General features: G+C 38.9%; 1 protein-coding gene across 8 annotated transcripts in view; it reads left to right on the top strand.

Moving 5' to 3' along the window:
- Positions 1 to 26,148, top strand: part of CNKSR2 (connector enhancer of kinase suppressor of Ras 2) — a 215,695-nt gene that overhangs the window by 135,910 nt on the left and 53,637 nt on the right. For all 8 annotated transcript variants that reach the window (XM_069784817.1, XM_069784820.1, XM_069784814.1 and 5 more), the window contains 4 exons: positions 20,015 to 20,063; positions 20,882 to 21,054; positions 23,189 to 23,262; positions 25,678 to 25,749. In XM_069784817.1, the coding sequence (XP_069640918.1) occupies positions 20,015 to 20,063; positions 20,882 to 21,054; positions 23,189 to 23,262; positions 25,678 to 25,749 (368 nt within the window). The remainder of the gene's footprint in view (positions 1 to 20,014; positions 20,064 to 20,881; positions 21,055 to 23,188; positions 23,263 to 25,677; positions 25,750 to 26,148) is intronic.

The raw sequence follows: 26,148 nt of genomic DNA on the forward strand, positions 1-26,148 counted from the left end.
TCATCTCTCAATGACATTTCTTTGTCAGTATACATTAAATTCCTGACACTGTGCAGTGAGAAAAACTTTTTTTTTTAAGGTGCCATCTCTGTTTTTCCTTGGTTTCCTCTATTTTTCCTCTATTACCCATTCTGTCTAGTTTCCAAATTGTGTACAAAAATAAATGATGTAAATAGGAACTGGAAGATTCTTCAAAATTCTGGTGTGGAAGTTAATGAGCAACAGCAAACTTAGAATTGACAACCGGCATTTTTCACGTACTTTGGATACCCGTCCACAAAACACCTGAAGCATTAACACCACAAGTTCCACCAGTGTCTCCTAATGCTTTTTGTGCATCATTACCATTAAAGGATGTCTGTCTCTATCCTGCCATTAAATCTTCAGCATATTTTTGGAAGTTTAGTAGGAGCTTATTTATTTATAAAAATAAATAAAGGTTATTCATTCTTCAGAATACAAATCAGTATTGATCTGCTAACTGGCTTTGAAGGAAAATGCATGAACTAAACAGAAAGGGGAAGCTTGGGCCATTGATTTGTCCCCAGAGAAATGGGAAGGAACCCTTCACAAAGCATTTACAGCCCTCTGCAGCTGAATATTGCTGGTGCTGTCGCTGGAAGCCACCGTGCAGTACCACACAGTTCCTTTTTTGTGGTGAGGGCACCCAAGGATACTGGCCTTTGAAACCCTAATCTAGTTTGCAGATGGGGCTATATGTCTTGCCACGTAGCAGAGCCAGAGGTTTTGTAATAAATTGGACAGAACCTTTCTTACAATCTTAAATAAACTGCAGTGAGCAAATAAAGAACAGGGGAATACAGATAAAACACAAGGAACTCAGGTCTGACTGCAGTACCATTTTATTAAACTATAGATAACAAATAGGACAATGAAAACATACTTCATGCTCAAATTGCATCTTCAAGATCACTAAAAAGTTGCTGTCCTGTTAGAAAATACTTTTTTACAAGCCTCAGCTACCTCGTTTTCACAAAGATTTTGGATTATCTATAAGTGGGAGCCTCTGGATGAGCATGAGTTCAGTGCAGAGGAACAGTGGTAATTCCAAAAACTGCACTAATAGTAGTGAAAGAGACTGGGGATTTTGATTTGGGGTTTTGTTTGGGTTTTTTTTAAGAAGTCAACGTTTTCGTCATACTAGAATATCAGATGAAGAGCGAATACTGTGACTCTCTGCACTACGTGCCACAAGGTAGTGGATTTTCCTGGAGTAAAGTGCAGCTCCTACCCGGTGGCTGTGGTTGACCTTGTACCTGTAGTGCCCCCGTTGTTTGTCTTGGGTCCCGGTACTAGCGAATACTCCACCAGGCTTGTTAAGTTGTTCCAATCCCTGGTTGCTCTTGTTGTTAAAAGTTTTCACCTGTTAGCCTGTGTTTACCTGGCTTCTGTGTCCCACTTAGTTACAAATGTACCTTTATCCTCTAGGTTTAAAGGTCTTTTGTTACCCAATTTTATCTCCCAATACAGGAATTTACAGGTTATAATCAAATCATTTTGTAGCCTTCTTTTGCTTAAAAGAAATAGAATGAGCATCCTGGGTTTGTCATTGGAGAGTGTGTTTTCATATCTTTTCATCATTCTCATAATTCTTTCAACTCCTCATTTAATCCTAAAATATCCTAAGCATCCTTCCTAAAGTATATACGCCAGAACAGGACATAAATTTCCAGGAGTTGGGTAGAAAGGTAATATAACCTTTCTATTCCTGTTTACTACCTCTCTATTTAAATATTTAAAGGACTGTTTACCCATTTTAACCATAGACTTGGAGTGGGAGTATGTTTATTACTTGGGTTTGGTTTTATTTTTTCTGTAATGTCACTTTTTCAAATCACTGATTTGCAAGACTGGTATTCCCAATCTAATAATTTATATCCTACATTCTTAAATATGTAACACTGCATATGATTTGCCATGTTGAAACATATGACTTCTTGGGTATGCTTGCTGAATAATCTATGTCTCTGAAGCAACCCTAAGTATGAAATACCAGAGAGTAAGGGCTCTAGGCCCTCGAATTGGGCCCCTGTGATTCCCAAGTCCATAACATGGAGTATTGAAGCTCCAGGAATCTGGGGTCTGCTGTGGAATGGAACTACCAAAACCTTTGTTCTGTAATTATGTTTTTAATATGCATATTCTGTGAAATTAAAAAACCCCACACATTTAATTTCTTTTTTTTTGTTTGTTTGTTTTGTCTATTTTCTTTTCCCTTTTTTTCTGAATTCCCTGGAACAGAAACCACACTGCTCACTCAGCATTCAGGTCTCATGTTATTCACTGGTCTTTGATTCTGTTACCTGTATTCAGTGATGTTTGCATTCTTTAAGTCCATTGATACAAATGTTAAATAATTTTGGACTAAGAATTCATCGCACTAGTTAATGTTACAATCCCAGGCCTCTTTCCTTCTGAATTTTGCAGCCATTGACGTGTGCAGGTTGATTACTTTTTTACTGTGAAGGTTTTCTGCAGAAAGCAGCTTTTACAATTATGCTGATGTCAGTTCCTTGCTTCTACTGCTTTTATACATGGCTCTATAGAAAAGAACAATCTTTGATCAAAAAAACTACTCTGAGTTAAATTACCACAAGAGAAATGGTATGTTTTTGTCCTGTAAACAAAGTGGATGGCGTTAAAAAATTACCATGGTAATTCAGAAGTGCGTGGTTGTTGTTTATTTGCTACAAGTTATTTTTAAAATGCCAGCAGATTCAAATTGTTTTATTCGGAAGTGATCACAAGAATGTGGCAGTCTAGCATTTTCCTGATCATCAGTATACTAAATTTGCATAAAATCACTGGTTTTAACAATTTTGTTTATATCATTGACCTGCCATTGGAATCAAAAACTGTATGGTCAAGGGAGCATTTCAGTTATGGCCTTGAAAAGTGAACAGTGTTTACTTGTGTCCACTGAACATAACTGATGTGCTAGCTGATATACTAGCAAAAGAAAAACTAATTTGTGTTACGTCTGTGAGGTAATCGTCTCTTGTATCCACTTACGGTATTTGTTTAATCCTCTCATCCAAAGTCTCTTCACCATTTTGCTTTGTTTTGTTTCCAATTCCAGGAAGCGTTTCCAGCGTACGTTGATTTCTAGCCAAGTTGTTGTTTCTGCATTCTATTTTTCTTCCTCAGTATTGCAAAAGAAATACCAACACAGAGTGTTAATATTTTCATTAAGCCAAGGCAAACTGTTCGAGCTGTTGCTAATCTAGTGTGCAAGCAGGTGTTCAATGTGATCTATTACTGTAGATATAAAATGGTGCAGTTAAAATTGTCTTGAACCTTTGGGGCACAAGAGATGAAAGCTCTGACACATGATTATAGTTTTTTAAGTTCATTATGTTATTCCGTGTAGGAATTTCCTTGGTACGTTCTGCTTTGTTTTTGTTGCGGGAAAATAATGTGGTTATTTAGGAGGGAGATAGTGTCATGAGTCAAGAGAAGTTCCGCATCAGGTTAATAATAATCTGCTCCTGTCTGGATCAATACAACTTTCCCTTAGTCTAGAAACAGCATTGCTGTGGGAAGAAAAGGTTGCAGCCTATTGTATATAGTAGGGAGTTATACAAGAGAAAGTAACCTTGCTTACAAACTGTTTCCAAACCTACACCAATCAACTCACACTGTTGACCTTGCTCCTTCTCCCTTCCTGCCTCCTATCCCTTTGCCTTTTCCAGTGTATGCTCACTTGTTCACGTGTATTTAGCAATAGCTAATGACCTGCTTGTCATAGGAAAAGTGACAAAAAAGTAACAGCTTCTCACTTTGCTGATAACCAGCCTATTTAAAATTGTTTAATTAATTACAGTAGTTTTCTTGGTCATTTTAATTGTATTTGAAAATAAAGTAAGTTTAGTAGCAAGATGTAGTATTTAAAGTTCATACATCTGGAACAGGTGGCTCAGGAACAGATGCAGGAAAGAAACGAAGGATTTGTTCCATAGGGATTTTGCTGAATCTACGTGTGTAGGTATGTACACACATGTGCACTATCTTTAATGTTCCAGTTTTACTGTAAGTAAGGGAGAAATAAAACAAAAGCCATCACTTGGAGGGGTTTTGCTGCAAATTCACTGAAGTTGGCGCACCTTTGGCAAACTTCTTTTTTTCCTCTTTAGCAACGTGTAAACTATCCATGTGGTTGGACCGCAGCTCAGTGACTCTTAACTCACATAATTAATTTCAATACTTGCTGCGATGAGCACTTACAGAAAGCCAAGCACTCTCCTTTCTACTCTGCCAGGGAGGACACCGAGGCGACGATGATGAGGGATTTGGCCAAGGTTACAATTTCAGTTGTCTCTCTCTGCCAGTCCTTGTGAGATTGCCGTACCAGTTCAGCTCAGTGGGTTTGCTCAGCAGAGCTGGTGGGTCTGCACCAGTCTGGGCATGCAAAGTTCAGCTGGTTGCAACAGTGATCTTGTTGAACATACTGTAAGTGAAGAAGATTTACTTACAGACCTATTGCAAAAATCAGGTTTTAGCTGATTAAGATAAATTGGAAAGGAGGCAGTAACTTCTAAGAAAAATAACTTTTCTACTTAAATGATGCATATTTCCAGATGTTTCTTGCCTCCCACCCACCCCTCCAGAGAAAAATACAGGAAAATGCTTTTTGAAAAACTTCAATTCAAAATGTGTATATTTAGGTGTTGTCAGTACAGAGAAGAATTTACCAAAAGCTTGTGATTTTGAAAACCTCAAAGTCTAACTCTACTGAAGTGGTTGATTTTCTCTTACTCCTCCTATTCCTCTCTGTAGAAAGGCAGAAAGGAAGGAAAAAAGAGAAGGTACTTGAACATGAAGTAGCTACATTTTTAAATGAAAATTCTTCAATCAAATACACATTTATTTATGAAATCTTTTAATTGTAGTATCAGTAAGTAGCTTTTAAGAAAGTGCCAAACATATGCATGTTAGTTTCCTAATAAACTTGTGCACAAGCTACCCATCGTTTTCTTGCAAAACTCTTCTGAATAGAAATGGCATCTAATAAGCACTATATATTGGAAAACTATGTACCAAAAAAAGGACCAAAACCACCCCACTGAAAAACTAGTGGTTTATTATAATTGTAAGCATCACAGTATTTAAAGAATTTCTGTTTGGTGAATTTTTGTTGTGGATATTTGTAACTAAACAAAAATAGGTTTGTAGAGAAAAAACTGAAAATCAGTTGCACAGATTTTAAGTAGGTGTCTGAAATCTAGAATGTCATTGTACCATTACAACAGATGGAGTTGGCACATTTTCTTCTTCAAAATGTTTGAAGTCCAACAATGGCAGTATTTAAATATCAAGGCTCCCTTTTCCTTTTTCTCCTCCCTGTTTTCACAATTGTCTATAGTTAGATTTGTAATGACTATAGAATAAAAGTCTAGCAGCTGACATCAAAGCCCAGTTTAACCTAAGTGCATAATGAAAAATATTTTCCATAAGTATTTCCATAATTTTTGTTAAACTTTGAATTAGTATTGCTGCTTCTCTGTGGTCTTTCATCTCCATTTAAATATTTGTATTAAAATAATACTGAAGCTTGCAGAATGATTACAGACTTACAGGCATCAATCATCAGCAAAGGAAATTTTAAACTCCTCCTGGAAAATGTAGTTGTAAGAAATACTTGATTTAAAAAATTATACTTGTGTTGAAGTTAAAGAGTATTGGCATTTTTATATTCCCAGCTATGAAACTGCACTGAATTTCAAATAACTGTCCAGAAATTAAATGAACATCATGAAGAGGTTTTTAAATATTTCATAATTGTGAAAAATTTTAGTCTATCTATTACCACAGTAAGAAAGGATTAAAAAGCTCATTTCTCTGCTGCTTTGTTGCAAATCAGCCTTTTACAGTCTAAATATAATTGTGCATGCACTAGCTTCCACTGTAAAGGCAGGAGAACACAAACCTCAACTGAAAGTAGCATATACAGTGTTGAAATTTCACAAGTGAAGAAACTGTAATTTTTGACAATGTCTAGCCTTTCCAGAACTAGCTCTCCCAGACTGGACTCCAAGGAGGCTCCTGGGCGCCTCAGTAGGACAAATCCAATAGTTGAACTGCTGTGACGCCCTAGTTTCTTCTCAAGTACTTGCATGTTTATGGAGGTCCAGCACATCTTGGCTCTGGTAAAAGCTAAACACTTGGATATCCCTCTCTGGAGGTGACTGGAGCATTTATGACATTTACATCCCTGTCTTCTGTAGGTTACACTGGTCATATCTCACCTTAGTTTTTGTAGCCTTATGGGGATGTAGGAGAGCACTTTGGCCTGTTTTGTGATTTCAACTCCCTGTTCATTTTCCCGTCAACGAGCATGTAACAAGGAAATAAGGCTGTGACGGTATCTAGGTCCACGTGTGGAAGTGGAAGGAGCTCCCTGTTCTGCAATAGAAACAGAGCTGAATAGGCTTACAAAGTTATAGAAAAATCTGATTTGGAGTTCTTTAAAAGACTCAAAGTCTATTCAGAGGCAAAAGTGCTGGTAAAATGTTTCATATCGTGCAATGCAGAGTAGAATACCCAATTTTGCTATGAAGGCATCGTGAGCACCTAGCCTGTAAGCATTTCTCTTGTCAGCTGCCTCTAGTGTAGTTCAGGTATAGAAGGCCTTTTGCTCCGAGAGACAATTGGAAAGAACAACAATTAGCAAATTCAGTAAGGGGAAGACGGGTAAGAAGAAGAAACATAACGGACACTTCTTATCTAGTGCCTTCCTGAGTCTGAAACACTGTCATGTCCCGCAGCCACAATTGTCCCATCGGCCGTAGGCAGCTTTGAACGTCTACACATTGGCACATGTTGGGTTTCTTTCACTTGGAGGCTCATGGTTTTACGTATTTGATTCAGACAGAAGAGCAGCATCTCTCATGTTCTCGGGCTGGAGTAGTGCTTCCAGCTCTTGGCCAGCTTCTTCACTCCAAAAAGAAACCAGCTAAATGATACTGTATGTATTCCTTCCTTGGAATGCAGCGCTTCTTTATAAATGTAACAAGCACAAAACAAGTAATAAAAATAGTAGTTATGTTGTTAAAATCAGTGTAGGAACTTCATCTGGGACATAAGTGAACTGTGTGGCACATAAAACAAACAAAATGGTGAAACCATTAACCAAGAAGCAAAATGTGCGTTACTCCAGAAGGTACTTGTGACAGTTGGAAGTGATTGGGATAGCCATAAGGTTGTTGTGCTAAGAAGTAAATCTAGATATTCCACCTGCGTTTGGTAAAAACCTGGTCCGAGATAAATCTTCTACGTTTCTGAGAGAAAAATTCCTTGCTAATGCAAGATGGCATTGCATTATTTTTAGACTAGCACAATCAACCCAGAGGAGTAGAGGGGCCTCCTGGCTCTAGTCCTCTGCTATTGCAGTTAATCACCCTCGGTTAACCCTATTCAGGTATGTATTAAACTCCACATTCAAACGTGGTATGAACTGCTGTTGCTAATGATGAGACCAGTAAGAGGAGGTGAACTGGGTGAATGGATGGCCAGTTGTCGTAATTCCAAGAAAAATGTTGGACAGAGGAGAGGAAGGGAGGAAAGAGAACAAAATTATACTTAGCCTGCCAGCAAGAGAAAGGCATTGCTCCTAATGAATTTGCTACAGAAAAAAATCCAAACGCCTCAGAAACCGGCGTGAAGTGCGTAGGATAGTAGGGGAGTTCAGGCTGGGAGGGAGCTCCGGAGGTCTCTGCTCCGGTCTTCGGCTGAAAGCGGCGCCAGCTCCGAGGTCAGGCAGGGCTTCGCGGGGCTTTGCCCAGTCGGGTGTTGGAAACCTCCTGAGATGGAGACTGCACGGACTCGTGGCCAACCTGCTCCGCTGCTTGGCTGTCCTGGAGGCAAAAATGTTAGAGGTGAGCGATAAAACAGAGATTTCAGCAATAGCTGGGAGGATAGCAACTTGCTCGGATTTAAGGCATGGGTTTTGCTGTTTCGTTGCTGTTTAGCTAAAATCGTCTTGTGAAAGTGCCTCGGTAATCTCACGTTCCTTTTGCCAGTTCTAGACTCTCAGTCCTTTGAACTCAAGACTGGAGAGAGTTGGATGTGCACGTGCAGCTTTTATACTTGAGTTCTGGTTAAGCATACATTTTGTGAAATATTACTATTTCATCTCCTCAGGAAGGAGTGCTAAGTTCTTTTAATTATATGGAATAATATCTGCATTGTTCATGAGGAATATTATTCCTGTCACAGATGAGAGAATATTTTCACATTTGCATCGCTTCTCTTTGAAAGAAGCGGTTAATACCATGAATTTTCTCTTATTGGGGAAGCGGTTGCCAAAATGAAATTTAAAGGTATTGAATGTGGGAGATTTTACATCTATTTCTATATACTCTGACATTTTTATTAAAATCCAGAGTTAACTCTTACAGCAAAGCAAAATGCTCTAGAGGTGAGGTAAGATTGGTTTATGGGCCATCATGAAGTACAATTAGAGTTTTTTGTGGAAAATTTTTATTTTAATCTTTCTCTGTTACCTTCTTTTGCATCTGAAAATGAGGGAAAAAATGGCCTGTTATAATTTCTTTCCATGACAAAGCTGGGGAATTCTCTAAAAATGAGAGAGTTGCTGTAAAGGTCATCTAGTCCAGCTCTGCCAGTCTAGATTTCTTCCTTACTGCATATGATATAATGCTCTGAAAGTGTAATTTTACATTGTCAAGAGATGTAGATCTATAGACTCATAAATCTCCTAGCTCAGAACATTTCCTAATTTCCTTTCACATCCACATTCTGTATTTTTTTCTGTTAGCTATTTCAATTAATCATTCCTGGTTGTATCCTGCTTTTATTACCTGATAGAGGACTTTTGCCTTTGTGGGTATTAACGTTGTTTGTACACCAGTAAGCCACATTACCTGTAGCTGGTACAATCACAATACAGTTGAGATATGTTTTTTTAATGTAGAATAAGTGATTTAGTCCCTGGGTTATTCCCCTTTGATAAAGAAGAGATTAAGCGCAGCATATTCATATTGTAGCAGAGACATGTATGTCAGGTATTGCACGAGTGATCACAGCAGTGTGGTGGGGACCCTCGCATCTATGAGAGCTTAGATCGAGGTCCTGGCTTCACAGCTGGCTCCTCTCCGCACTCCTTTCGGCACAAGGAAAAGGGAGGTAGCAGGGCCGTGAAAGCAGGGAACCAGGGACGCTGGCTGGCATGCGTCACGAAATCTGGCGTTCTAAAAAACCTGTACTAAAAACCTGTACCAAGCGGTGAAAATGTGGTCTGAATTAAGGGAGCGCGGATGCCCATTTCAGAGTCCCGTTCTATCAAAATGCTTTTGACGAGCAACACGATCGTTTCTGAACAGGTGATATTTTTTTTAAATTAGTGGTTTTGACTGGGAAGGAGCCTCAGCCCTGTTCCTCCGCCCCGCTCACGCAGCAGCAGCCTCTCGAGCCCACTGCTGACACGTGGCGTGGGAGATGGTGCGCTTGCACCTGGGAGGAAAATGGCTCTTTGCAGCAGTGCGGCTCCTGAACAGAACCCGGTTTATTAGGTGTTTCTGTTTTACTGGAAAGAAGTGCTTGTTGCTTAGCGCCTGATCTCTGAGTCAGCCAATCCATCTCTGCTACTGTGCTGTGGAGGAAAAAAGCTCTTATTTTTCATATAGAGATAACTGGGTTTTGTTCATTTCTCAAGCATATCCTTTTGCTTCCAGATTAACCCAGGTAGATAATATTTCTAATGCTACAGAATCCTGACTTTAGAATGAAGTGTAAAACTAATTTAGTAAGCTGGTTTGTACCCATAAGGTCACCATAGCCAGCACAGAATCAAAAAGACCTAATGTTATCTTTCCCCACTTTCTGAGAAGTGCTGTTTCATCTCATGCTTAGAGGAAATTCTACTGAATTCCAGCAAGTAATGTGACTTTTATCCTGGAATGAACTGTTCTTTTTCTACCTTAATTCATAGGTGCAATGAAAAGTGTTTGAAATGAGTTTTAACAGAATGTATAACGGCTGAGGTACAAATGCTTTTTCCCTCATTTCCCCATGGAATCTCCAAGCCTCAGAAATTATAAGGACATATCCTTAACAGTAATGTAACCAGTAGATAAGGTTTTCTCCCGATCAATAGTACTACTTAAAAGGAGAAGATTTGGGATTGTATGTTTTAGCTTCTAGAGATGAGCAAGGAAAGCATTTTGGTGGCTGTAGTTTGTCTTGTGCATCTCCTTTGCTACGACTGCTTCTTTCACGCACAACTGTGCACTGATTTCCTGTTCCACCAAAGCCTTTGTAAAGTCCCTAGCTCCGGAAAAGTACGATTTTCTGTTTTATTGGTCTTTCACCAAAAGCTTAGTATTTTTGAAGGTGAAAATGAAATGTTTCTTTCACTGAAAGAATATTATTATGCCCAAGTGCTAACAGAGAATAGCTTGCAAGAGTCTATCTTCTTTAAAGCAACCCCCTGTTTTCTCAGTTCTGCCCTGGTTCATTACAGAGCACCTGCAGCCCCTGTGCTTTTCTCTGTCACAGTCAGGCTGAGCACTGTGAGGGATCATGTCGAGGGACACAGCCAGAAGTGTTGCTACCTGCTCCTACAGAAGGAGCTGTGTACGTACTGGTTTCATCATAAGCAAGCACCTAGGAGTTGTAGGGGTGCATGGGACCTTTATCGTAAGTAATGATTTTTCATCTAGAAAGACCATGGGCCTGATGAAAGGTTTCGTTAATGCCCTGGGGTGACTTCTGTGGTGTTTTACAGTAGTTTAAGCTTTCTCCCCAGAAGGTCCAGGATCGGTTCCATGCTGTGCCACAGACCACCTCTCTAATCTAACATAGATCACTTGCAGAATAAGTTTCTTAAATCTGCTTGGATCATCTTATTGTTTTATTGTTTGGATAAACGTACAAGGAAAACCTACTTTTTCCCTGAATAAGACAGAAGTTTTCTAAGCAAAGCCAGATTTTTCCTGGAGGAAATTGCATTGTTTGAAAGAGTTTTGTTTGCCTGACTGGTATCTGCTGGAGGGACAACACAGCAGGGCACAAGCAATCCACGAGACCTCTGGAGTGTACGGGGTGACTCGTCTCAGTGATGCTTTGTGAAAGGACAAGAGGCAATGGACATAATTGAAGTACAGGAAATTCCATGTAAACATAAAGAAAACCTACCTTTTACTGTGAAGATGGTTTAACTGGAGCAGGTTGCCCATGGAGTCTGTGGAGTCTCTGTCTCTGGAGATATTAAACCCCCAACTGGACACAGCCCTGAGCAACCTGCTCTAGTTGACCCTGCGTTGAGCATCAGGGCTGGATAGGACGATCTCCAGAGGTGCCTTCCTGCCTCAGCCCTTTTGTGGTTCTCCGACTGGTCCATTCTCTTAGTAAAGATGAAACTGGGAACTGCTCTTGGGTGGAAATCAAAATAAAGGGTTAAATACTATTCTGTAATGGGTGATAATTGAGTTTATTTTTCCTTCTTAAATGGATGCAGTTGAAACATACACAGCGATGGAATAACTAGTGTATCTTGGACTTTTGCCGTTAAAGAATACATAGAGTTTTCAACCCCTCCCTTTCTCTCATAGATTACTTACTGTCAATAAAAGCGGTGTGGGAGGTACCAAAATTACATGTTTCACAGTAGATGTAGAGCAGAAGAATGATCTCAGAATAAATTATTCTAATGAACAGCATTGTCTAGTTTAACTTTTTATGCTCATTTTCTTCAGGCAGCTGTGACAGTGCTGCAGTCCTTGTTCTGTCAGTCAAAGACAGTGGGGGAATATGAGAACTCTCATCTAAATTTGATGTAGTCCAGAAGTTTTACTGCTTCAGTATTTCAGTTAAAGAATCCTGTGGCTTAATGGCTAAGAAGGAAAATCTTTCCCTGGTGGTAGCATGCAGTACCACTATACGTTATTTTCTCAACATGGCCTGAAGATTTAAAAAAACGTTTTAATTTTTCTAAGTTTTGCATGCATTATGCTAACAACTTTGCACAAACAATCTACACTAGCTTGTGCAACTGCAAATTTGCATCCAGCTAATGCACCATTTGCCACAGAGCCCCCCCAGATGACAAGAACAAGTTTAGGGATGGGATAATGAATAAGAATGCGTGAACAGAAAAGCTGTGCTTGCTATCACATTTCAGACAACCGCAGTTCTGTCCTTAGCTAGCACATTCTTCTTGGATAAGCAGCTATAGGAACAGTTGTATGAAAAGATTAGACATCTTTGATGTTATCATCCCTTGTAGACTACCTAACAAGGAGAGCATCCTGCACGCTAATGTAGCCATTGCCTACAACAGAGGCAGCTAAAAAGTGGGCAGCTTCAAGGTCTCTGGCTACTTTTTTTACAGTACAAAGCTCTTAGCAGATTCCTCTTAAGACACATACTGCTTCTTTTTCCTTGTGGTCACTAACAAAATGCATGCGTTGGGAATTCATGGTCAGAGCTCCAAAACCACAGGAACCCAGTTAGGGCTGTGACTGTGCATGATAGATGGCACAGCCATGTACTCTAGATCTAGTACTTCCTCGACGCCTTTCGTAAAGCTACTGTGCGGAGAGGAGAGAAGGAGTAGGAACAGGAACAGGGCCATTGGTTGTCAGGTAAATGTAGAGAATTATCTTGTCTGAAATGGACTTTTTGGCTGCTGCCAAGAAAACTATTGCTTTGCCAACTTTTGCAAATACACATTCATTTGGCCTTAGTATTGAAACATGTTTTTGCAGCTCTGAAAAAGCAAAACTAAGGGAGGAGGAGGAATATAGCATGTAGGTTAACATACTAATCCATGAATTCTGGGATCCGTTCTTCCAGTGACTGTTAATATATCTGTGCTACAACCCATTTGACAGAACCAGTGATGCATGCTTCTCTCTGTCTGAGGTACCTGCCATTTAAAAGGGAAATATCCACAGGATATTCAGTATAATGATTCTGCCTTACTTGTTGATGTTATTTTGTTTATCCTACTCACTTTTAGAATTCTGTTCATGTATCATGTTCATACTGAGTTTTAGTATTAAATGTCTGAGATAGAACCTTAGTGAATGTTGTCTTTTTAAACCCAGGCATGGCACCTTTATTATAGAGTGTACTCAAGAGCAGAGAGAGCTGTGCAGGGGGAGTAGAAGTATCTGTTACCAAAGCACCAAAAGATCAAGATTTGGTTCAATAAATTTTGCTTTGGGAGGCAGGACTGAAGGGCTTCAGGGCATTGTTAAGCAACTGTGGCATCCTTTGTCTGTAAATCCCTTTTCATTCCAACTCACCGTAGATTTATGAATTACTCACATATGATGACTGTTTTGTCGTCAGCCTGTGACTTTAGCATAGGAAATATTTCTGGATATGCTTTCCTAAATTCACTGCTATGCTTCTGTATTAGATTTTCTCTCACATGGAGCATCCCATTAACTGTATTTGCATTTTACCTATCCAGAGTGAAGTCACGCTTTTAGAAGGGTTGTGTAAACTACAGCTCTTGCAGCATATTAAAAATAGTTTATTCACAATTTAGTGCCACTTGATACCATTTTGGAGCAGCTAAATAGTTGTGGCCACAGATAAATCAGAGAACGCTGAATGTATGAGAAGTTCAAAATCCAGAAGTAAATAAAAATGAACAATTATTCAGCAAAATAGGACCTTACAGCAGCTTTCCAGTACCTAAAGGGGGCCTACAAGAAAGCTGGAGAGGGACTTTTTACAAGGGCATGTAGTGATAGGACAAGGGGTAATGGCTTTAAACTGAAAGAGGGTAGATTTAGATTAGATGTAAGAAAGAAGTTCTTCCCGGTGAGGGTGGTGAGGCACTGGAACAGGTTGCCCAGAGAGGCTGTGGCTGCCCCATCCCTGGCAGTGTTCAAGGCCAGGTTGGATGGGGCTTGGAGCAACCTGGTCTAGTGGAAGGTGTCCCTGCCCATGGCAGGGGGGTTGGAACTACATGATCTTTAAGGTCCCTTCCAACCCAAACCGTTCTATGATTCTGTGAAAATGTAAGAAGAAAAGAGAATAAAGTAGGATTTGGAATAATCTTGGAGTTTGTGATTACAGGAAGAGGAGTATTTCCTAAAGCATCCTGCATGACCTGACAAATCAGATATGTCAAGCATGAGATTTTTTGCAGATACTCATTCTGTTAGCAGTTTCTGAATCCCAGTCAATGCACAAAACTATTCAGACAAGGCAGCGGTCTTTGCCTTCCTCAAAAGGAACATAACTTACAGCATAGTCTCTCCTTATCCCACTTTGTAGTAGGTTCCCTTTCGAGTGCAATTTTACCCATAGATGCTTCATTTGACCCTTAGCCCTGGTAACTGATTCCTTCAGAGCATCAGGTCATGCCTCGTCTCTTCTCTCCTATGCCAGTAAAGTCCTGTGTGGCCCAGCTTCAGCTCTCCTTCCAAAAACTGCCTCACAGATGCCCTGTGTGGACTCGGCTAGCTTCAAGACCTAGCTGACTGTCAACAGTAATCTTTGTGCTTATTGTGAGGGCTAAACATAATAACAGGTCAATACCTGCTCCTGCTGTAAACAGAGCCGTTCTCTGTTTCGAGTGAAATTCTGCTGCTGATGGGCAGGAGGTTTCAAACTTCGGGAGCTGCCAGAGGTCTCTCATCATAGCTTTGTAACAGAGTCCTTGAAAACCGCATTTTCCACAAATATCCATGAAAATAATTAATACTATCTATCATGAGCTCTTAATGGAGCCTAAACAAGATGGTAAACAAAAAAGATTTTGGCAGAATCCTTTGTCGGAAGTACCCTTAAGCATAAGTTGTTAATAGTGACGGGTAGTGTGACAATTTAATATAAATAGCTTTGAATTTTTCCCCCTTTTGACTCTTCTTTTACCTCCAAAATTTTGGATCTCAACACATCAAATGCAGAGAAACATGTATATGTGGTGTATCAAAACTGTGAAAACAGAACATTGCTGGTGTTCTCAAAGTATTGACTGTGAGAGATCAATCAAATAATTGGCAGCACCAGCTTTCATTTTTTTCCAGATATTGGCTTTTCCATCTGCTGCAGAAAGTTCCAGTAATCAGAAATGTTACAAGCTACTCTGCTGAAACTAGAGGAAGTTATCTTACAGTGACAGAGGGGAACTGTCTGACTGTAAATAGTTCCTTAGTGTCTAAACTTGCAGCTTGAGAAAAATTGGATTTGACTTGAGCTCTCAAAAAAACTATAAAGATACCTGCCATTTACCTTCCCAATCAGACTGAGCTCAAATTCAGGTAAAAGAATTGGAGATTATTATTTCCATAGCCTGGTTTTTCTCTTCTAGCTTTCCAAAAATGAGTGGAAAATCTCTGAAGAAAAGTGAGGAAACAAATAAGCACTTGAAAGAGGATTTTAGGAGCTGTCAAATTTCATACTAATTGCTATGGCCAATCCAGATCTTCAGAGAGGCTTCAATTATGGTCTTTTTTTGGTAGACCTACAAATTCTGTAGCCATGAAGGGATTCATGTAATTATTAGAATATATCTATTTTTTGGACATGGATGCCCTGTTCTGTTGGTTACACATGGAATTTACATTAGACCTTAGAGAAGCTCCTATATAGGAATAGTTTGACCCCAAATCGTTAGACTTCCTGCTCAGACTCTTGAAGCTTGGCAAAATAACCAGTCCTCCCAAATCAATAGTTTTGATAACCTACCCTGTCTTCTTGTCTTCTACTTTTATTTGAGGTATCAGCTGGAACAGAAATTTTCTAACTTTCATCATACCGTGAGTTTTATCAAATATTCATCTCTCCTGATAGCAGTTTCACTCCAGTTTAATATTGGTATTAGGAGATCAGTTTATTAAGTTTCCTATCTGGCATGAAACAAATAAATTAATTGAAACTTAAATTATTTAACACTTTTATTTAAATACGTTTTTCCAAATAGAGAGCTATCAAATTACTACTAAGTAGTGCACGATGAATACATTTTCAGGCTTCTGAATGTTAATGACTAACTTTCAAACTTGCTTCCCTTCTGAGCAAATATACAGAAGGCATGGTACTAACCAAGAACAAATACTTTATCCCAAGAGCTGAAAGCAGGCAGAAAGCTGGAGAACTCTGAGGATGAGAGAAAAACCCGATAGTCTCATTTCTTGAAAATTTTGTGTTGTACATACAAAGATGCTGATGTGTGACTGTGTGCATGCAGATGTTGTTGCACATATACCATCTATATGTGATTATTTTCTTGCTGAAAGAACAAATACAGTTACAGGTTGTTGGTGACCTCTTTTGTTAGCGTGATCCTTCACCTGGAAGATTTTTATTATGTAGCTGTATTACTGTGCTAGAATTCTGAAAGCATGGCAAGGCATACCCTAGGGCAGATTGCTATTTACAGCTGTGCAGTCTTCTGATGGGCTTTCAGAACTCTGTCAATCATTTTGAAGAGTGTTAAAGTAAATATAACCCACATCGGAAGTTTGGTAATGAACACTTGCAGGAAGAGAGGAACTGATCTGGCTCTTCCATGCACAGTGAAATCTCCATTGGCTGATGGGCTGTGCAGCTAAGCCCTCGGAAAGTTGGGGCTAGAGGTAGGCTAGCACCTTTGTTAAAAAAAAAAAGAACAACAAAAAAAAAAACAAACAAAACAGAAACAGCAAAAGCCCCTTTTGATAAATGATGTTTGTTCCTCTTGAAATACATGTGCTTTGGAGGCTGTTGTCAGCAATGGCAGACAGATATATATACCTAAAGTGTTTCTTTGATATTCTATTTAGACATGCATTTGTGAGAGGGCTTAGTTTAGGTATATTACTAAATATGACAAGCTCAGACATCAAATATTACAGGAGAAAAGTATTGCATTCAAAAAACTGAGGCTCAGTGTATTCAAGGGGTTCTTGATATATGTTAAACATCAAGTAACACCTTGCTTTTGCATAATGGAAAGTTTTGCTAATTGTATTTTGGGTGACTGGAAAGCATGTTATTCAGGATATGATTAAACAGTTTCAAATTTTCTGCAGGAGTGACAGTTTCCATTTGGGTTAAGGTATTCGTCTACTTCATCTTTTCAGTGGCAGTCTTGTTTCCATTTTATTTATTATTTTAAGTTACTAACAACTTTCTTTAACATAGAATGCTGTTTTCTATTTCATTTCATGCTTGCTCTCAGAATTAGTAGGAGAGATGAATTCCTGGAAACTGGGACAAGATGTATGTGAAAGCAGTTGCTCAAAGCTCAAGATGTATCAGAATCAAAACACAGTGAACATATGTTGAAATCCAGCCTGGTGGGCAGGTGATTAAACTGTATCTTGCAGCAAACTTGCTTCAGTACAACTAAATTTCGGGCTTTGGTGTGAAACCATATTTTTAGAGTTCAGGGTGTTAAAAAGAAGTATTTATATTATTTCCATATTTGCCACACCACAGAATTAAGCTGTAAAAGGGGAAACATGGTGCCCAACGTTAGGACAGGTCACTTACAGAGGCTGTGGAGTCTTCCCTCTTCGGGGGTAGTTGGATCTCGGCTGGAGATGACCCTGAAGAACATGATCCGGCGTTGGCTTCAAAGCAAGCCTTGCTCTGAGCAGGAGGGAAGACGTGACCTCCTTCATCGTTCTGTGATTCTAAGCAGCACTGAGAAAATGGCATTAAGCATTATCTAATAACTGGGAAGAAGCTGCAGATTGCATTCGGGGATTTCCTAAAAAAGCAGCAGAAGAAGCATTTTCAGATTTTATTCTCACTTAGGGTTTTTTTGGATTATATATCGTGTGAGTTTGAAACTGAATGGCACTGACTAATGCATATTGCTTATACATCTTAAGGGTAAAAAAAAAAAAAGCTGGTGCTGTTTTTGCAAAGGACGAACCAACTTGAAGCCTGAAGTCTATGTAAAATAATATAAAGTGTTAGGTAAAAATCAGTTGAATAGTTCCCAGGAACTTCACTCAGTTGTAGATTTTGTCCTTAATTATAATTTAATTTAATGAGCTAATTTAGAATAATAACTGAATTTAATAAAACCTTTCTATTTTGAAATATGACATAAAGTATGGTAAAAGGGCTAGACGTCTAAATTACAAGCTGTCTTCCTATTAAAAACTGATACGCCTTCATTACCCTTTCGTCCCAAAAACTGACTCGAAGTTGAGAGGTGCGAGCTCACATTTGCAGGTTCAGTTTACAGACGACACATTTAAAGAGAAGACTTTTCATATTGTTCTCATCTGCTTTCAGAATAACTTATAAGAAAACCAAGCGGAGGTTTTCCTTTTCCATTTTGGCACTGTGAAAATATTAGTGCAGAAAAGTCAAGCGGCCGAATGAAATTGTCCGGGCTGTGAACTGAGAAGTGCTGAAGTTTCGGGTTTGTGCATGTGTGTTTTTTTCAACCGCTTTGAATTAGGTGAGATTTTCAAAGCATCTAAGAGGGAGTTACTTACACACTTCTGCCCAGCCACTCTCTTATTTTCTGGACCACAAAGATCTCTCTTAGTCCTGTGCAGGCTGGAGTATTTGACGTGACGTGAGTTGGGATGGTGTGGCTGTCTCGGCTTGCTGAGAGCTGGTACTGACTGAAGAGCAGCCGGGAGCTGCTGCGGCTGCTGGAGCAGAAGGAAAAGGACAAGAGCCAGGGAATGAAGACAAATGGGCCATTTTTTTCTTCCCAGCGGAGGCCTGTTTTGACCATCTGGGGTGGCAGTATGGTTGAGTAGCCTTCTTCAGATACGGTCTGCAAGGGAGCAGCACATCTACCGAGTCAGTTAATTTTTTATATTACGCTTGATTGTGGTTGTATTGGTGGTAAGTTATCCCTGTGGATGTGTCAGTATTTGCTGCTTGAGAACGTCTCAGCTGCGAGGCAAGACATCCCTTGGAAGCTGAGCCTCAGCCTCCTGCACGGCAGCTCAGGTGTTCAGAAAGCGGGGAGGAGAAAATGAAAAGAAAAGCAGCTCTGAATTGGAAAGGGAGCTTTGCAAGCTGGGGTGAGGGTTTGTCTTATCTGCTAGGAACAGGATTTGAGCTTACAGGGCTGTCAGTGCTTTTGCTTATGTTTATTTTTATCAAGTGGCACAAAAGCTTTGATTTTTTTATTGATTCATGGTAAGCTGAAGGAAGAGGTTTTAATGCTTAGACCCTCAAATGTTGCCTTTTCTTAGTTTCAGCACTAATACATTTGTCTTTATAGAAAGCTAAAATTCAACAACAACTTTAGATTTTGGAGTGATTAATTACAGAATTATTCTTTTATTTCACTAGAGCGATGGTGATTATCTGAGTCAAAGTTTTTTAACAGAAGTGACCACAGAATGTGGTAATACGTATTGCCAGTTTAATAAGCTGGGATCTTAAGTAAAGGAATAATTTCCATCCTGTCTCATTGCCAAGGCAATGGGTTGGTTCATGGGAGTGGATCAACTGGAGGGAAATACTTCCAGTCAAAACCTGATAAAAAAATAGTGTTTTCTGTTTCAGAGTATTTATTTGGGAGACTTTTTCCCAGTTGTGATTTCGCAGAATTTTATTAGTGTCTTCAAAAATACTGGGCCCATTTCTGAGCAAATTGTCTGATGTTCTAAAGACCATTGTATAAATGCCTTCAGACCTGCATTAGGCAATGTGTTAATCTGCATATTTACATATTTATGTCAAGAAGACCTTAATTAGATGATGTATTAGAAATGCAGGGGCTGTGTAGCTTCACTATCTTACTAACCAAAGGGAGACTTTCCTTCCTTAACAGAATAAGAGAAGAGCGACCATTTTGGAGAGAAATTTCAGTTGTTTTGGCAAATTAATTTGTGGTCTATTTTAAGATGTTTCCCTGTGCGCTTTTGCTTTACAACCTTATGAACAGATGAACTAAAATTACCTTTTTTCTTACGCCTCCAAGTCTGTTGGCTGGTGTTACCTGGTGATGACTTCAGTGTTCGCAACATTACACTTCTTTTATGATAAGGCTGTGGTTGAACATAAACACTGTATTTTCACTTCTTCCGTTTTGATTTTCTTGTAGACATTTCAGCAGTCTTCTCTACAGCAGAAAAGTAAAAAGAAGAACAAAGGTAAAAATTAAATTTGTTTTCATGTATTGGTAGGAAGGGAATTGCGAACATTAATGTTTATGATATTGCAGTATCTGAGGAACTAGAACTTGTTAGCTCCGATACAATGTTGAATTCAGTTGATCAGGTTGAGAAGGTGTTAGTCCAGTACTGATGTCTCATAGTTTCCTAATGCTCCTCTACCTGCATATATGTGCTGCTGTTTATTTTTGAATACTTAGACTCTAGGCTCTTCGGGGCCAAGGCTGGTTTTTCCAGCTGTGTGCATGTAATGCCTTACTGCAGCCCTTGCTCATTACCTAAGCTGTCAGGTAATTTATATCAGAGTAAATTGTCCTCCTTTGATTTAGAAGTACAAAGGCTTTAGGAGCTGCAAAGAGAGGGTTTTGAATACCTGTGAAGTACTTACCTAGTTGTATTTGGCAGCCAGGTGTGAAAGTACATGAATTTATATGCTGTGTGCTTTAATCTGATGTGAAATATTAATTTGTTGAAAATTACAAATAACCATCTTGCCTTTCTTTTCTCCATAATGTCTTCTCTTTCTGTGTTGCTTTTTTTTTTTTGTCTTACCCATAGAATAGGAGCTCTGTGAGGTGCTGAACATGGTTTGTTTTGGTTTCTTTTGGTTTTTAACTTATGTTGCCTTGCACAGACTTTGTGGTTGAAATAGAATGTTTGTAATAATATCTTCATGGCAAATTGAGGTTGAAGTTTTTAATTAATTCTCTTAAGCAAATATATAGTGCTTTCTGGCAAGCTGTCTTGTTGATTTAGTGGACAATTCAAATGCTTTCACATCAACTTGTCATTTTCAGCTCCTATTCCTGGTAAAAGCAAAAGACGGATCTCATGTAAAGATCTTGGTCGAGGGGACTGTGAAGGCTGGCTTTGGAAAAAGAAAGATGCCAAGAGTTATTTCTCCCAGAAATGGAAAAAATACTGGTTTGTCCTGAAGGATACATCTCTATATTGGTATATAAATGAAGAGGTAAGCATCTGTGTTCATTGTCTCAACAAATACCCTGTGTAGTGCTGTTGTCACGATTTAATGGGAAGCCAGTGCTTTGAGTGCTTAAACATGTGAATAACTTTATTCACCCAAATAATCATACTGAAATTAATATTAACTGCCTGACTAAATCACCATTAAGGTCCGGAGATATTTGGTCCTTCAAATTCACCTTTTGCTACAAGGAGAAGTAACACACTTTCCTGTGTCCTGCTGTCACCAGTTTAGAATCAATCTATCCTCAAACCCTTGAAAGGCAGAAGGTAGTTATTTAATCCTGTCATTCAAGCTTAGTCATGGGAGTTTAAACTTTAATGATGCGCTGCCTGGTGTTCCTTGTTTATCTGTGCTACTGAAATCACCAAAACCTCTGGCAGTTAAGGAAGATGCTTTTGTTTTCTCAGTTGTGTTCTCCTGTCGTTCCTTCTTTGTAGCTTTTGATATGATTTCAGTGCTCATTTATGCTGAACTTAAAGAGCACCAGAGCAGCCCAAGTGAATTGTGTACAGCTTGGATTGTGCAACATGTTCTGCATTAGTACTCGTTTATTTGTATCAGCTTTAGCAAAAGAGCTTTTTGCCAGTGAGTTAGGAAACCTTAATTTTAAACCCTATTAGTCTCAGTAAATATCCTGAGAGAAAATCATTGCCAACATGTGGATGCACTCAGTCCTGGACTTGTTCTTTTAATCACTGCAAGCGTTTGTACATAACCACTTTAAAATACCGTGATCCCCAGCTCTTCCCTGAGTAGACAGAAAGCAAGTTGCTCCATGAACAGAGTCACCAAAGCTTGTTTTCCCACAAACTCATCCCATTTGCGCCTTGATCCCAGCTTCAGACCAGTAACCCTAACTCCCTCCCCTCCCTCCTCCTTCCTCGAGGTCTACTACGGGTCTTCATTGGGGTGGTAATTCTTATCTCCAGGTACGATGACCGGTCACCAGCCCTGGCCAAGGAGCGTGCGGATCCGCCGAGCTGTGCCTTCCTTCCCTGTGGAGAGGGCAGTGGTCTGGGCGCCTCTGTCTCCCCTGTCCCAAGTTTCCCTGAGATTTGCTGAGACTCGGTTATTTTTGAGACCTCAGCTCCTTCACCAAAGTGTCTGCAATCACCACTAGATTCAAAAGCTGGTGGGGGGAGCCTCAGTGGGCAGATGGACAAACAAGCAAACAGTGCTCTTGCCAAAATGTTGTTTCCTTAGGCAACCATGCAAAAAAGAAATAGCAAGTTTATTCTAAACAGCATCCTTTCGATTTTAAAATGCCTGTTAATGCAGAACCTGTTACAACCTTGTACCTTCCACAGAACAACTCTAGTTCCAGTTTTATATGCTGATTTGTGTCTTTTATTTATTTAAAGAAAGCATATGGTCATATGGACTGCATATGTAGCATAAATAACCATGGAGATTCTGAGAAAAAGATGTAGTTCTGTGGAATTCCTTAACATACATTTGTGTTTTCGGCAGCTTCACTTTCACGATCCTGTATTAATTTCTCATGCAAAGTTATGAGCAGTTGTTACTGATGTATTAGTGGCTTAAATAATGCCTTCAAATTGTGAAAAGTCAAGGGAGATCGAATATCTGATAAAATAAACTATGTGCAGGTCTCTAGAGGAGAGGGGAGGAAGGTCAGATGTCTTCTCTCTTGAGTGTTGGAGAGAGATGAAGGTAGCTGAAGAGATATCATGCCTCTTAGCTGTGATACCATATAAAGATGGTAAACAGCACACACTGAAATTGCTTTTTTCCCTATTTCTTACAGCAGGCTGCATTTCTCCTTACTGGTTAGTCCATCTTCCCCCAAAATTAACTAATTACAATAAATAATTGCCTGAATACATTTGGTCATTTTGTATATTTTCCAGTGCTGGTTCAGCTGTGAAATTGTTTGAGAAAACTGGGTATTTAAAATGGTATTTTACACCAAGGGATCCGTCTTACTACTTTGGCAAAAGTCCCAGTGACTTCTGTGGGAGGTTTGCCAGAGCAGAGCATACATTAGTATTCCTTATGTAAGAAGCAGGCAAGTGAAAATATCTTGAAGTTTTGAGTGTGGTGGGGTTTTTTCCTGACGCCTTAACAACAGTAATATCTAGAACTATCTCTGCAGGATGAAAAAGCGGAAGGATTCATCAGTCTACCTGAATTTAAAATTGACAGAGCCAGTGAATGCCGCAAGAAATAGTAAGTATGCTCAAAAATAATGCAGTGATACGATAGAAAAAGTGGAACAAAGGATGAGGTCTTCCCTTAAAACAGTGACATAATGGACTTTGTTACAATAATCATTTGGTTGTATCAGAGAATAAGCTCATACAGAACAGGCAAATTCAGTGTGGTTTCTGTGTGCCACCTTTCCTGAAAAAGGTTTGTTTTTTTTTTTTTACTTTATCATGAATCACAATGCCTGACTAGAGCAAAATGAATTAAGAGCAAGAAGGCTGCTTGTCCGCTTCTGTCCCTTTATTTTCCTAGTTTTCCTTTCTTCTTTTGTTTCCTTTCTGGTTTGGGGGGTTATTTTGTTTGTTTGTTGGGGCTTGGAGTGTGTGTGTGATATCTTTAAGCTCAATAAAGGGCTTTAAGCAGAATAAAGAGACCATCCAAATAAAAAAGTCCCCGAGTTCATGGCCAGGCATCAGTCTTTAATGTGACTCCAAATTGGTTAACATCATCTCAAAGTTTGCTGACGCAGTGTATCTGTCCTGAGGCAGAGTAAAAAAAGAGAATGACAGTGATTTGCTGTATTTTTGAGGTATGACCTAAAGGTTTTCAAATAACTTTTCTTCTCACCTAGCTGTGTGTGCTGCAGTCTAGATTTGTGCCATTGCATAAATCCATTTCTTATTTAGATGCAAATTCCAGCATGTATAGCAATGTGACAGGTGCATACTCCCACAGAGGTATTTTTAGAGTCATTATTGTTGAAAACTTTTTGCCTTGCCTTCTAATGGTTTTTACTGTTGTTTTAAGTTTATCAAGACTGTGGAATCACTGAAATTTGTACAGAAAAGCAATTGCAAAAGTAAAATGGCATGATTTGTAGTACATACAGTTCTAAAGAAGACACTGACCTTGTATCAGTTGGTCTACATATCTCTTCAGGATGAACTCTACTCTTCATGATGGTCTCAAAGGGCAGAAAATGAAAACTGCATTTAAAAAAAAAATACGTCAGCTTGGGCTTATTGTCCTGTGTCCTTGGGCTACATTCCTGAAGTGCTTCATTTTTTCTTTTTTTGTTGGGGCAGCAGCATTTCTCATTTCTCAGAATTGCACCCTGCTTAAATTATTTTTTTTACCTGATTTGGTATCTACTGTGGCTATTGAAGTTCCTTGCTTGGGTGGCAGATAAAGAAAAAAACCTCTAAGAATCCAGACGACAGATGCTGTAAGAATTTTAAGAAGTCAAGTTTTGGGTCTCAGTAACTTGATGATGTCTTTCTAAACTGAGCAGATGTCACTGTACATCTGCTTTCACTTGCATAACATTGTGTCATGCTCTAATGCATTAGAGGAATTCTTTTTGTCTCAATTTTACATTACCTTCACTAGCAGTAACTTTCCTGGATATCAATTCCATATCCTTGTTTTCTTAAAACCTATTTTCATATATTTACATATATGTACACACACAGACATATATGTTGAAAATTGCAGGCATGAGAACATCATTACCATTTTTCTGAGACACAATGGGTTAGAGAGTGAAAATTATTTTATTATTTTTTTTATATATATAAAATGCATTCTGTCTCAGAAAAATGATGATGGTCTTCATGTATCACATTTGCAGTTTTCCTTATTTTCTTTGGGAGTGTTATGCATTTTTTGTTCTTATTTTAAGAGAGACCTTCAGGCTATCCTCAGAAATGATTCTTCTGTACTGTAAATTATTAATTACTTTCAGAAGCATTTTCTGGATCTTCAAGTACTTCACCATAAATCTTTATCCAACATAGTTAAAAAATTCTTTCTGGTAATTTATTTCATATTATGTATGAAATGCAGTAATTCTCTCAGCCCAGTCATGTTGATTACTTTGGTGGAAAGAAAAGATGAGATGTAATTGCCCATTGCTTCAAATGCCCTCAAGAACACAGTGCTGATTTATAACAGCTTTTCAGAAGTCAATCAGCACATCACATTTTTCTGTTTGAAACGCAGCCATTAGAGCTAAAGGTCGTTGGGATGTGAGAAATCAGGATTGAGAGTTTTTCTGTTGTATCGAATAAATCGTTCAGTCAATTTTCTGTTCAGAAAAAATTGACACCTATAGGTATATCAGCAAAATTACTTGATACATAAAATTATATCCTTAACTGGTTAACTTTATCCAAATATAGTACGTCGCAGGTGATTGTTGAACAGTAGTTATGCACATATGAATTAAGCATTATTTAGAAAGGGGTAGTTGAAGAGTACTTTAATTGGTGAAATCTGGCACAATCCTAAAAGTTGTATGTTTATAGACTGCTCAGGGGCATCCAACAACTCAGGAAATCTGAACTCATCTCATTGCTTGGTGACTAGACTATCTTACATTTTGTTAAAAAGAGAGTCGTGACATTGCATTTTTACAATTGTGGTTTTCCTCTACAGTGCATTCAAAGCCTGCCATCCTAAGATCAAAAGTTTTTATTTTGCTGCTGAACATCTAGATGATATGAACAGGTAAGGATATCTTGCAAAGTTCAAGGAACCATTCCTTAAGTGTGCCACTTCTTGAAGCTAGTAATAATACAGTGATAATAAATTATGTGTTAATCTAAAAGGTTAAGTTTAATAGCTGAGAAAATAAGTGCAGAATAGCATTGTTTCTGAGTGGCTGCATATGCTAAATCTTCAATTCATGCAAAAACCCCTTTTTCTGAAACAAAGGTTTGACGATTTTTAGAAACAAGATTCCCTCTTTGTAAAAAGAAATACAGTATGTGCAACGACATCCAAACACAATTTGGGAATTCCAAGTTTCTGCTTTTGGCTGTACGGCACCTGCAAAGGTGCAATATCTCCAAATCTGATTCCTAACATACTTCCAAAGTATGTGATGCTTTCTCTGGGGATGCTTCA

This window comes from Haliaeetus albicilla, chromosome 6 (genome assembly GCF_947461875.1).
Source record: "Haliaeetus albicilla chromosome 6, bHalAlb1.1, whole genome shotgun sequence".
NCBI classification, from domain to species: domain Eukaryota; kingdom Metazoa; phylum Chordata; class Aves; order Accipitriformes; family Accipitridae; genus Haliaeetus; species Haliaeetus albicilla.